This window comes from Balaenoptera musculus, chromosome 5 (genome assembly GCF_009873245.2).
Source record: "Balaenoptera musculus isolate JJ_BM4_2016_0621 chromosome 5, mBalMus1.pri.v3, whole genome shotgun sequence".
Lineage (NCBI taxonomy): Eukaryota > Metazoa > Chordata > Mammalia > Artiodactyla > Balaenopteridae > Balaenoptera > Balaenoptera musculus.
The window spans coordinates 9,567,792-9,581,427 of NC_045789.1; the positions used below are offsets into that span (position 1 = coordinate 9,567,792).

At 41.3% G+C, this 13,636-nt stretch overlaps 1 protein-coding gene across 10 annotated transcripts in view; it reads right to left on the reverse strand.

Moving 5' to 3' along the window:
- Nucleotides 1-286: 286 nt before the first annotated feature.
- FAM13A (family with sequence similarity 13 member A) overlaps nt 287-13,636 on the reverse strand; it is a 343,034-nt gene continuing 329,684 nt past the window's right edge. For 8 of the 10 annotated variants that reach the window (XM_036852674.1, XM_036852671.1, XM_036852675.1 and 5 more), the window contains 4 exons: nt 8,160-8,356; nt 7,472-7,573; nt 3,310-4,941; nt 287-853 (listed from right to left, as the gene is read on the reverse strand). In XM_036852674.1, coding sequence (XP_036708569.1) covers nt 4,815-4,941; nt 7,472-7,573; nt 8,160-8,356 — 426 coding nt within the window. In that variant the 3' untranslated portion in view covers nt 287-853; nt 3,310-4,814. Of the gene's footprint in view, nt 2,509-3,309; nt 4,942-7,471; nt 7,574-8,159; nt 8,357-13,636 lie in introns of all 10 variants that reach the window. The other 2 variants (XM_036852673.1, XM_036852672.1) reach the window with 2 other exon arrangements.

A 13,636-nucleotide genomic window follows, 5' to 3' on the forward strand; every position in this document is an offset into this window, starting at 1 on the left:
TTAATGCCTTTCTTTCTGCACCCCTCCAGCCCCTTCCATGAACTGCTTCAAAGGCAGCTGAGCACAGAGCCCAAGCCTGTCTTCCTACCGACCATCACGGGCATGTCTAGCTTGTACCCAGTTTGCTCCACCTTCCAATGCCCTCCCTGGAGACAGAATAACAATCTTAATCCTCGGGAGCTGCTGAGGAGCTCAGGGGAGCAGCTTGATCCCTTACATAGGGAAAGGTCAGACCCCACAGAGGGTTCGGCCACACGTTCCTGACGCTGCCAAAAAATTCAGAACATTCACAATGAAAAATATTTTATTTATGTTCATACAAAATACAGTCATGTACAAAAAGGTACATAACATATTTTCATTCGGTTTACATTTTAAAAAAGGAACACCTGTTAATTTCAAATACTTTCTGCTTACATGTCATGTAAACATTGTTCTGGGCCCACGTTATTTACTAACATTGCATCCACTCTCGGAGATGATTTTCAGGATTGTATAGGTGCTTTCAGATTGAGAGTTAGATCTGCCGAATCGATTTCTCAAGCTGCGCACATGGCCACGACTGGCTGGATTCCAGACCAAATGAGATCCTCTAGAGACATAGCTGCACTTTCATAGCAGTATGAAGTTGTAGATGTATAGATTTCATTTTAATACACATCTGTGTGTACCTGTCACTGACCTCAGCTTATCCACATACATCTGTCATGAAGGATCACGGTGGAAGAGTGTGGATGCCCCAAGGGCATGACCTCTACTCTGGAAAGTGGCTGTGACACGTAGATCACCATCTTTTGGAGCTTGCTCTGTCAGCTGCCCTGTGAAGAAGTGCCAGTATGCACAAGTTCAGTACCTACAGATTGGAAAACAGGTTTAGCCTATCTTTTGACGAAACGTACTCTGCAGTAGATTTTGAGGGTCACGTGGGGAAAAAAAATATAACGGAAGGGAATTAATCAAAGAAAAAGAAAGCACACTCTGGCTTCTGCTAAACCCATGGCCTTCCGAGGAAACACTGCTTTAACGTTTTAGCCCAGTTTTGTCCCTCCCTGTTGGTTTAACCAAATGGATACTACGAAAGAATACCACGGAGGTGCTGACCTTGGTGCAGAAGCTACCACTCCCCACCTCGGGAGAAAACCCCCCAGGATGCAGTGTGTCAGGAAGACCTGTCTTGAAAGCAAAACCAATTTAGACTACAACCAGATTTTCACAAAGCAGTTAAAAGAGATTATGGTGTTCAGCTGTAGATATACCATCAAAGGTAGTGAGGTATATAGCCTTAAGAAATAGACCCTTAGAAAGATGGCATCTTCATGATCAGATTAAGAATCTCTTAAAAAATTCATCAACAAACTTTAAATTTTGATTTTCCTTATAAATCTGTGATCAGTTCCGGATACAGGGCTCAATTCTGTCTACTGAGAACTAGGCAGTCCCAGAAAGAACCAACTTAACTGGCACCGTGGCTGCCCTTTGATTCTGATAATAAACTTAACAGTCACCTTATGAGGAATTCTAAGCTCAACCACATTAGCTCTAAGCTCAGCCCTTAGGAGGCGCCAAGATCGCTGGCCTGAGTGAATCTCAGTGCCATGCTTATGACACAAGCACAACCCTGAGGCACTTGTCCTGGGCTAGAAATGATACACCTGGGAGCAGGTACACCCTGTAACAGGCTCTTCTGTCACCATGCAAGTGTTGCATCAGGATGAGAGAAAGCAAAAATCACACTGATGTTACATATAGAGGCATTGCTGATCCCTGCCTTGCCAATGAATAATCATCTTTTGACTTCAAACTAGCAACCAAAGCAATCTACTTATTAGCTCACAATAAATTATAGCTAGCAATTAAAAAAAAATAGTTCTCCAGTTTGAAATATGATGTGGTCTTTCATGGGACTTTTTCCCTGAATCGGAGATCACTGAGATTGTGCAGGCTTTCTTCTACCAGCACCAAGACAAACTTCGGCTGTCCTGAAAAACTTCTCAGCAGGCCCTTATCCTAAACCTTGCACATACCTGTCTAAAAAGTAAAATCCAAACTCAATGCTTCAAAGATGAAATGCAGTAATGATAACATACTTAATATAAATATCTATTTCAAGGTTTGCTCCAGACTAAAACACAATAAAAAGCAAATGCTTGGGAAAATTACAAGCCTCTGCTATCTCTGATTCTTACAATCACACAGCCAAGTTTACTCATGCTTTACTTTTACTTATCATTGTTATTAAATAACCCTTGACATTTATTTTGTTGGCAGGTGCTCATAAACACGCACACGTTCCCGACAGAGCAAAGGAAAAACCGCAGTCCAGAGTATTCTGTGTTAAGCCAATTAAGACACTGCCTCTAGGGCCTTGAGACTCTGGGCTGCAAAAATGGTTGCTATGGAAACAAATTTACCTCGGCATTTCTGGCAGAGCCAGAACCTATGGACTAACCTGTCTTCAGATAGAATCTCGTGTAAACGGGGCTTCCCTCCCTTAATTTGGGCACCATTCTAGGAAGAATATTATTATAAATTACAAAGGAAAACATGACATTCCATACACATTTTACTATAACTTGGTGTCTTCTTTTATTCAATCATACAAATTTGAATGGGGATTCCTGAATAAATCTTTTACTTAATTTACCTTTGGCAGAAACAATAGATTTCAAAACATTTAGTAGCTTCTCATTTATATAGCTTTTTCTCTTTTAAAGTTCTATAGCATATTAGTATTTTCAAAACAATACTCTTAGACAGATGTGCTTTGAAAGTTAACTGGTAATGATGTGATTTATATTATAGCTTATGTAAGAGAATAATTACTTAAAAAGGACAAACTAGACATGTATTTCTTTTAAAAAATACAATTTTTGGTCATGTGAATGATTCATGTTCAGATTTCAAAAATAGAAAACGTCCTAAAGTGCATCATTTTATTTATAATATAGCTCCTTGAAATTATAGCAATCTGCAATGTAAACAGTAGAGCAAAGAATACCAAGCTATATCTATATTGCAGGATTATGTACCGTCTTTAAGTATGTGGATTCAACCAGGGCACTTTCAACACATAGCTCATGCTTTTGGATGATTATTTTTAAGAGCAAACTTAAAGGTATTCTTTTTCCCCTACTCCTGACTTAAACGATTTTCAACCGACAGAGAGCTGCTACTTCACTTCAACAATGGAAAATGCTGCTACAAATCCAATCTGACCAGACAGTTTCTCAAGAACCCATTTTGGAAACTGACAACTGATCAGGAAGAGTTCTCTCCTTGTTATTATTATTAAAGAAAACAAAATGGTACCCTTTGCTGTCCTGTTCATCCCGCAACATTATCTTCAAAGGGCAGAGCCTGCTGAAACACCTTCTCTTGGCAACCAGCGGCTGGTGGGCAGACACCTGTGCTCGAGCTCACGGAGCAGAAACGTGGGCCAGGATGGGCAGGCAGAACCAGGACCAGGACCCACTTTCCTCAGCGCAAACACAGAAAGTCAAAAAGTAACGACAAATCACAAGATAACATCAGCACACTGAAGAGATGAACGATTTGGTGTCTTAAATTCCCTGGTCCCTCCAAAATGTCTAATATAGACAGTTTTGTGATACCGTCTTTGAAAAAATTATAATCATAATTGGCTATACACCATTATTTTTTTTCTCTTTATACATGATCTTGAAAATAGTGTGATTTAGATTCTGCCTTAGGCTGAGCTCTGAGGGCTATACTTACCCCTCAGGAGATTTTTAGTGCAGGTTTACTTAAAAAAAAGAAAAAAAATTAAACTCTGGTAAGTACTCAGGAGGCTTAGAATACAGGCTCTTTCTCTCTCACGATCCTCTACACTTAAGCTAAGAATTAAGCAAGACCCTTTAGTTTGGCTAGAGCCAAAACCAAACCAAACCCCGAAGAGGCTGCTGGCCTCGCTTAGTGTTTGATGTTAAAATCTGAGGCTGGTAAGTGCAGTCAACGTTCAGGAAAGGATTCTCCAGGCTCTTCACCGCTGCCTAATTTAAAAATCAGCACAAATATTAGCTACTTCTCTATCCCCTCTGTCCTCTGCAGATGGTCCAGCCCTAGTCAGGGATCACAGTTCTCTATCAGCTGAGGACGTCGCGAAGAAGCACACGGTCAAACAGGACTGCACGGCCATTCTGGGCAGACGCAGCTTCCGTCCACCCGAGAGCTAAAGGGGAAGCGACTCACACGAGTGGGGAAAGGCGCAGCTCTGTGGAAAGGTCACGAGGATGGTCGAGGCAGCAAACAGGGCTCCAATGCAGGGCCCCCCCTGACTGGGTCCAAAGAGAGCCCGTGCTCTCCTGGGCTGGGCCCGTGCTCTCTCGGGCACCTGCATTGGACGTGCACAGCAAGTTCGCTCTACAGAGCGAAGTCCTGAGCTTGTTTTGTCACAGTCCGACAGAGAACAGGCTGTGTCTCAGTTATCCAGAGAAGAACAGCGTGTAGCCTCTGTAGATGAGTGTGTGTCAGTGTAGTGATTCGTCGCTGCCAGTGTCAGCGAAGCTTCCGCTACAGCGTGTGTCTGTGAGCGCTCGGGTGCACGGAGATCTCGACCTTCCCTTACACAATTCCTACACGGGGGCAGCTGGGCTCCTTCCATCTAGGCGGTTTCCAAGGCAGGCAGTGGAAACTGGGGATGATCCCAGTGGCCCGGAGGCAGAAGAGCTACTCCCTTTGTGGGTCCAGCTCCGAGGCTGCCTTCCAGTTCCTGCAGAGCTGCTATCTGCCAGGGGAGGCGGGGGGCACATTCCCCCCGCCTCCCCAGCCCCCGTGGCTCAGGTAGGGCTGCCTCCTCACACGGACTTGGAATCGGTGTCTCTCTTGCTGATAAGCACCTCCAAGAGCCTCAGTTTTGCCTTAATGTGCTTATATTCGTTGTATTCTTCAGCCATAGGAGTGCGGTCTTCCTTCTGGACGTTTCTGATGGAAACAAAGGGAAAAGGGGCTAATGATCATCTGCTGTCCCTTCTAGAGGATGCTGTTCGCCAGGTGAATGATCATCACGTGGAAATCTGCAGTTTATCACCCCACAGAACCAGTGTGGCCAAGCATCGCTTGGTATCAAGCGTGGAGCTGGGTTTAGACAAGCAGTGAAAGACAGCGTCCCCAGAAGGCACCATGCAACTGAGTTTCAGAGCTAATCGGGCATCTTGAAGAATGATAGCAAAGACTAAGAAATGTAGAAACTTTCTCTCTCTGCTGTTGCTACGTGTGAATTCATACTACAAGTCTCCATACACTGAAGTCCTTTACAATGCTTTCTCACTTTTATATCCTTCACCTAATGAACCACTAAATTTCTGATTAGTAATTGGTATACCCATAATTTACAAGGTTTAAAAAAGAATAGTTAATACTCCTACTTACTATAAAAATTAGTCTTGGAATTCAGCGATTGGATCACAGAATACTAATAAACCTTATAGTTTACTGAGTAATTTTATATGTATACTTTTTATGTACGCAAGTATTACACTTGGGATCTGATGATAGGGTGAACACTGTACTAAGTACCCTGAACCCGTGATCTAACACAACCCGCAGGAGAACCTGACGAAACGCTGCTGTTGCCCGCACCCTCAGCCGGTACTGCCCCGCTTCTCACCTCACTTGGAAACGCACACGTCAGACATTCAAATACCAGGCTTCCTTTACTTCTTATTAAAGAGGGAAAATGGGAAATGGGACAGCTTGGGGCTCATCTAATTCTGCTCAATGAACTGATTTTATTCCTGCTCTGCCTGCTCAAGGAAAGGACCCTGGAGGCTCCCAGGAGAGGGCAGGGCAGGGCAGGGGGCATCTGACCCTGGCCCCAGACGTGCCTTTGAGGGTCTTCACTTGCCTCACATACGAAGTGATGGAGCCAGATTTTGTGAAATCTGAAGTCCCTGACAGTTCTAAACTTGCATGATGATGATTGACTCCCATCAATTGTATTTTCTTAAAACTTGTGAAGGTTACATAATTATAGGATATCTGTGCATAATGTGACTATAAACAAATGGGAAAGAAAATGAGCAAGACAAGCCAAAAATATGTTTGGAAAGAAGACTGGAATGAAACACATCAAAACATTAATCCTTTGGTTTGTCTTTGGGTATTATTATCATTTTGGGTATTATTTCTTTTATCTATATTTTCTAAATATCCTACAATTCATGGAGAAAGAAAAACAAATATTTAGGTATAAAAATTCATAAATCTTGAGAAAGTCATTATAGGACAGATCCAAATCAGAGATCCACAAAATAAATTTATACACTAATTGAAATAAACTGAAATATAGTACATTTTTAACGCCTAAGTTAATTTTTATGGTACTTTTATTTCCCAATACTTTTGAGAAGTATAAAAGGAGACTTAAAGAGAAACTGTATTTACACTGTTCAAATAATTTGGATTAAAATAAAACATTTTAAAATGATAAAACTTAACTCCAGCGTGAGAGATGGAGCTCTATTCCCTGCTCTAACCTGGTCTCATGCTGTGACTTGAGTCGGACATTCTGTGCGTGGTCACTTGCAAACAGGGAAGACTATCTCTCAGCATAGCGCTCTATGATGATGATTACAGTATGTCTTAAAACTCACTGGTGGGGGCTTCCCTGGTGGCGTAGTGGTTAAGAACCTGCCTGCCAATGCAGGGGACATGGGTTTGAGCCCTGGTCTGGGAAGATCCCACATGCCACGGAGCAGCTAAGCCCCTGTGCCACAACTACTGAGCCTGCACTCTAGAGCCTGCGAGCCACAACTACTGAAGCCCGCGAGCCACAACTACTGAAGCCCGCACGCCTAGAGCCCGTGCTCTTCAACAAGAGAAGCCACCGCGATGAGAAGCCCTCACGCAGCAACGAAGAACCAACGCAGCTAAAAATAAATAAATAAAATTTATAAAAAAAAAAATAAAAAGAATGTTAGGTGATAAAATGTATTTAAAAAAAAAACAAACAAAAAACCTCACTGGTGAAAGGCACTCATCAGTCAGGAGGGCTTTCTGTTTCTTGTGTATTTCTCATTTGACTTGACGACTCTGCTTTTAAAATGAGCCTACAAACCAGCAAGACCTAGAGCACCCCTTTCCTTATTTCTCCTTCAAGTTTATTAAGATCAAAAAAACAAAAACAGAAATCAAACCCGGTGCTGTCCACTAGAAACTCAGCTTTAAGCTGCTCATTTTAGACTAGAATTTGATGTGGCAGGTGAGTTTTGTGAACGTTCGCTGAATCCGCATCGGTCCTGGATGTCATCCAAGGAGCACTTCTCCCTGAAGGGCCACACAAGCCTCACCATCTCACAGTAAACCTCGAAGGGGCCCTGGGCACAAAACCAAGGGCCGGGTTCCAGGGCAGCTGTAGGGCGGCTCCCACATGGGAGGCTGTGCACGGATGAGACACAGAAGAGAGAGGGCTGCGTGTGAGGAGCGGCAGGGGGAGGACGACACATGCGCTTACCTTCCATTCTGTCTGAAAAAGTTGTCTTCAAAATCACGAAGTTTCTTTCGGATCCTTTTCTTTTCGTCCCTCATTTCCTGAAGGTGTTCCAAGAGTTCTGGTCTAAGAGGGGCAGAAGTATTTCAAGAACATTGAGTTAAATCTGAATAGTTATAAACGTAAGGAATGTGCAACTCGATAGGAGTTGTGGAGAAAGGGAAATGCATATAAATGCAGGAACTGTGGAAGGAGCTGAGGGTCACCAGAAATGGATGTTTTCCATCCCCGGGAAGCCAAAGCACACTGACGATGGATATGGCTTCTGGGGCCCCTGCGAGGCACCTGCTACTTATGAATTCCTCAGGCTTGCAAAATCCCATGGCGCTTTGTCATACTGGCTTTGAAAGAAAGAGATCTCGGTATGTGTTAAATGGCGAGCTGTGGCGCACAGAACCACACAATGCCATTACCGAGACCTTGCGATTGTTGAAGCAAGATCTCAGATGCTCCCTCAGATAACACGGGATGAAGCATACAAAAACACTGAGCCAGAAGTTAAACAAACAAGCAAAGCCTGTTTTATCCACAAAGATGCACCCTAGGCAAGTCACTTACGTTTAGTCAGCCAATTTAAGTACAAAGGCTAAAACAGTATTTCAGAAAATTGTTTTCATCACAACATTCCAATACCACCACCAAAACAACATACATTGAAGCAGCATGGAGATTTGAAAGCCCGGTATCCTGGCTGCATTTTGATGGTATTTTATCATCCATTGGGGAAATAAAGCCATCAGTGTCATCTTCAAATTGGTCCAGAAAGCAACGTGCACTGAAATCGGTTTTCAGGGTGACGGTGAAGTCTGGTTTTGTGCTGCTATCGTCTTCTGAACCCTCCTCTTCTTCCTGGAGATACACAGCAACCCCAATAAAAATTGGGTCACTTTTTCGGGCCCTCTTTCATTACAGGTATCACTTCACGATCACTTAATTATCCAGACCCCATATAGTTTCTTCTATATAGCTACATTTAGCAACACACGTGTACATGACGGATATATTATTGAATATCTATATGTACACAGTAAATAAGACAAACGCTAAACACAGCTACTCAATAGGGAAAAAAGCTGTAAAAAAAAATTAGTATACAGCACAATTAACAGTTATCAAGGCCGAGGGTAGGAAGGAACAATCATCATAATTTATACCCTAAATCAAAAGAAGCAAATGAATCTAAACATTCTCAGCTCTGTGACAATACCTAAAAGAATCCACCACCAGAAAACCAGTGCTTTAAAGAATCTATTAGTTATGTATCTCAGAATTTTTTTAAGCTATGAAGATTTTCAGAAATTCAACAATACGGCCTTTCTACTTAAAAGTTGAGATTATGAAATATTTGTGGTTGCTTCATGCACAAAATTTTAGGAAACTTTTGAGAAGATCAAAACATTTATCTTTCCATGATCAGAATCATAAAACTTATGTTTTTTCAAAGAGTTTCCAAGGACCACAGCTGTATTCTTCAGCATTCAAGATTCTAAGAAAAGTGTGATATTCTCTGTCTTGATAAAAATGCAATTAGAAAAATGAGGTCAACTTATTTTTCTAAGAGAATGTCTTAGTGCCGATTTAAAGCTAGGTGATTCTAAGAAATGATATCAGAGTCTGAAACAAAGATTTTAAAAGAAGTAATTTACTGCCAAAGTGTACAGTCAGACCAGAAAAGAATATCCTAATATCTTGAGAAATTAAAAAATTGGTTAGGCGTTCAGCTACATGAACAACAGGATTATAACATCAGTCGTTAGTTCAACCAAGTGGTTTCAGGGCCAGTGCAGCCAATGGCTCTCAGGAGGCAGGAGGAACCACCGCTCACAGGTAAAGTACAGGATTCAAACTGTCTGTGGTGGATTTTCTTACCATAAAGTTTGGTATGTTTATAACGGTACCTCTGAGGAGAAATAATGTGAATAAAGAAACAAATAGGCAAAACAAAAGGACTATTACATAACTACAATGAAACTACTGTTATGAAGGCATGAAGGTAAAGTTGGCAAAAAACTAGGTGGCCTTTCCAGATTCTTTTTGCTGTGACTTCAGATCTTCAATCTCTTTTCTTGATCCATGGAAGTAAAAGCTTCATTATTAATTTTTTAAAAAATTAAAACCATTTTTAAATTCACAGAGTAAAAGTGGCTTTTAAATCAATAGCTTAAAAGTTTCTCTTTTTTATAAGATGAAGTGGCAAGTCCCGTCTACATCATTTACATAAGAATTGAGATAATGCGTGTTGACTACCTGAGCAGGTACACCGGGCACACGGACGGTGCTGCTTAGCCTCTGCCCACCTCCCCTTCCCGGATGAGGAGAGCAGGTGGGACCACCTGACTATAAACTCCATGGAGGGAGGGATTTGGGCCTCTCTGTTCACTGCTGCTCCCAGAGCTCAGCCGATGCCTGCCTATATTAGGTGTTCAATAAATGTCTCTTAGTCCAGTAATTCAGCTTTAAAAGAGAAATACACATTACTATTAAGAGCGTATTAAAGCCCGAGATAGATAAGAAATGAAGTTAGGGGTCTAAGCCTTATCAATTATATCCCAAGGTCCTGAGAGAACTTCAAAATGGGAGAGTGTGTCTTGCACATTCTGAGAACGCAGTGTTTTTGAAGATGAAGCTAAACAAAGCTATTCTCAGTAAGCTGTGAAAAACATAGGGAAAAAGAAACAGCAAAACAGATCTTCAAAGACCATCAGGTTGCTGTGGATACTGAGTAGATTCTAGAAGGAATCAATATCTAGATAACATATGAGCAACTGAACAAGAATCAGTGATCAACAGTGAGTAGCACTGGCTCCTTGCACACAAATCAGAAAAGCTAATCATTTTCTTCTTTTTTGATAGGATTGGCATAATACCTGGATTTCAATAAAGCAAGAGGTAGGCTGGTTTGTGAAAGGAAAGCTGGCTGTGAACATTTATGCAGAGTGCTGCTGCAGTGCTGATGTGAACCTGCAGGGAAGCCTCTGGCCCATCCTTACTCAACATTTAGCAGAGTCACTTGGATGAGGCGCCAAAGATATTCACAACATGTGTAGATAACACAGTGGGTAGGGATATCTGGGTGTGCTGGAATATAAAGTCTAGATGTAATCTATTTCATAAGGCTAGGATAGAAGTATGAAAAGTAACAAACTGGAAAAATTCAAGGTCCTGTAATTAGATTAGAAAAAAAAAAGTGGACACGTAGACACTAAGCAATCCTTGGAAAAGGAAGCTGGGGGTTGCATAAATCAACAGTTAGGCGGGGCCACAAGCCATGGTTCTCAACTGGGGGCAGGTCTGCCCCCTAGGGGACCTCTGGCAACATCTGCAGGCGTTTTTGGTCGTCACACTGGGGAGGGATGGTCGTAGTGCACTACTTGCACCCAGTGGGTGGAGGCCAGTCCTCCACAACAAAGAGTTATCTGGCCCAAATGTCTGTAGTGCTGAGGTTGAGACCTCCTGCCCTAGAAAGACCAAGAGGAACTCACAGCACGTTGACAGTCACGTAGGCACAGACTTCGAGAACTGAAGGGCCTTAGTCATCTCGATCAAGGTCAGGACTAGTCCTTGGTCCACTGTCGGGCTGGTTAAACCACATCTAGAATAACGTTCAGTTCTGGGTATCAGTTTTTAAGAGGGATACAGAGAGACGGGTGTGGAGAGCAGAGCCACTGCACTGCCGGACAGTCCGGAGCCCATATCGCATGAGAAAGAGTAAGAAGAACCTGGAGAAAAAATGTTCACAGGGTGTGGGTGGGAGGGGGCAGGGCAGGTGACTGTAACTATGCCAAGTGCTCTCAAGGAGAAAGCAGTATGCTTAGTCCATGGTGCGCCAGAGGCAAAACTAGGCCTGTAAGTAGGAAGTCACACAATCATAACTATGAATGCTATAATTTAATTATTTCATTACTTATATTTTATAGTTATTAAACTTATACATTCTAAAATTATATAATTACCATATTGTTTTTGATAATTTTAAAAATAAGTTATAAAACTAATAATATAAATTTTTAGCTCTTGTCGATGCTTAGCCCATGTTAACGAGCGACCTTACTCTCTTCATTGCTGTAGACGTCTCAAGTTTGAGGATGGAATAACTTCTTAGGGACGGTGTCTCTATTTTGTCAGAGAAGTTTTAGAGGAAACTCTTATGTTGGATCAGAGAACTGACTAGCTGATCTGTAGGATTCTGGGGGCTGGAAGTTCTAGGGCTTCAGAACTTGAGCTGGCTCTCTTTCATACACAGCTGGTGTCTTCCCACAAGCATTAAAAATCAGGGATGGTTTTCAAAGAAACCATTTAGATACAATCTTCTTATCTGCACACACACCAAATTCTAAATTATAACCGAATTTCTGAGAATTAGTACAGTCCAAATACATGCTGATAAAGCTGGCCAACTGGGACAAAATGAACTAAAAGACAACACCATTTACGAGAGCAATGTAATAATTGCAAAATTATCTGAAATTTCGATCACCGTGAGGGCCAGAAGAAGAGCAATGGCCAAAACATAATTGTGAAAAAAATAAACTAAGCTAAAGGATAAGATTTGGAGGAACAACTTTTAAAAAGAGCATCATTCCTGTATCTTCCATTCGTCTCATGAGGCAATTATCAAGTGTCATATTTCGGATGTGTTAAAGAACACATTTTTATCTAGGAATAGTTTTAGCGCACGCTTCTAAGAGAAATATGCTAATTTTCATGCACACACTTGCCCAGATTTCTTCAATTACGGTGATTTAATTCTTGTGTGAAATTACCAGCTAGATAAAATTTGTCTTCTTTCATCAACATCAAGTCTTACTGTAAGAAAATAGCTCTAATTTTGAAGATACAATTAGCATATTTGCCTAAATTTCACATCTACAGCATTTTTATAAAACAAGCTCTGTTTAAACAATATGAATAGTGAGCACAGTCACTGCCTAACACCTTAAAGTGAGGCCTATGAAGTAGTTAAGACCCTTGGGAGGTAAGGAAAGGAAGAGAGTGAAGAGAAGAGACGGCTTTGTAGCTTCCGGTTCCTTACCTGAGTTACAGTGGAGAGAAATCAGGCAAGAAAACGGAGCAGTTCTCAACTGGTGTCCCTCCGTGGGAACGAGGCCCCCATATTTTGAAATAATCGTTCCTAACTACAGTAAATAAACGACACCCCAGGCTTGGGGTTGCCACAGAAATATGACAAGAGAAACTCTTAACACTCACTTCCACTTGGGGTTTTACTCCCACTTCTGACTTAACTGCTAAATAACAATCATCGATTTTTTAAAAAGATTGACTTTGACTTTTCATTTCTAGAGCCCTGTACAAGGCAGTCAGTGTGTTCAGTTGTCCAGAAACAAAAATATGAAAGAGGCTGATCCTAGTCTAGGCCAATTAGGTCCCTACAGATCTATGGGCACAGATGGTTCCTCCCATTTCAGCAAAAGTAGCCACTGAGGACAAGGGTTATCTGTATAAAATCCATGATTACTAGTGGAGGAAAAAATCAGAGCGTATGTTCTAGTGACTGCTGGTCAGAGCACTACGTTCACAGATCAAGAACAGATTATAAAATTAGCACCAAGGACTAACTGTGCCAGGGGGAAGGCAAGAGGAAAGAAGAGCGGATGAAACTGTACCCACATATCTGTCAAAGACAACTAAGATATTTGTCTATAAAATGATAATTTTTTGTGTGTGCTACGTACACTGCCTTCGTTAATTTTGGTTTCGCTATAAACTTAGTAAATGAGATTTTTTTTTTTAAGTTATCCAATGAGTTAATTTAACAAAATTTTGGAGTACAGAAAATCCATTCCTCAAATAGGGGGGAAAGAAACAAAACAAAAAACATTTTGAAAACAAAACAAAAATCCCTGCAAGCAAAGTAAAAACCAACCAAACAACAACAAACAAAACAAAACAAAACACAATAGCGAGGGAATGAAATGAAACTAAGGAGATCAGCTGGTCTATAACATAAATAAAAGAGGACTGCTTAAAGTTGGTTAGAAGCAGCTACTGGTTTTTTTTCTATATGTATTCAGTTCTATTTCATTTATTTATTTATTTTTAACATCTTTACTGGAGTATAGTTGCTTTACAGTGGTGTGCTAGTTTCTGCTGTATAACAAATGAATCAGC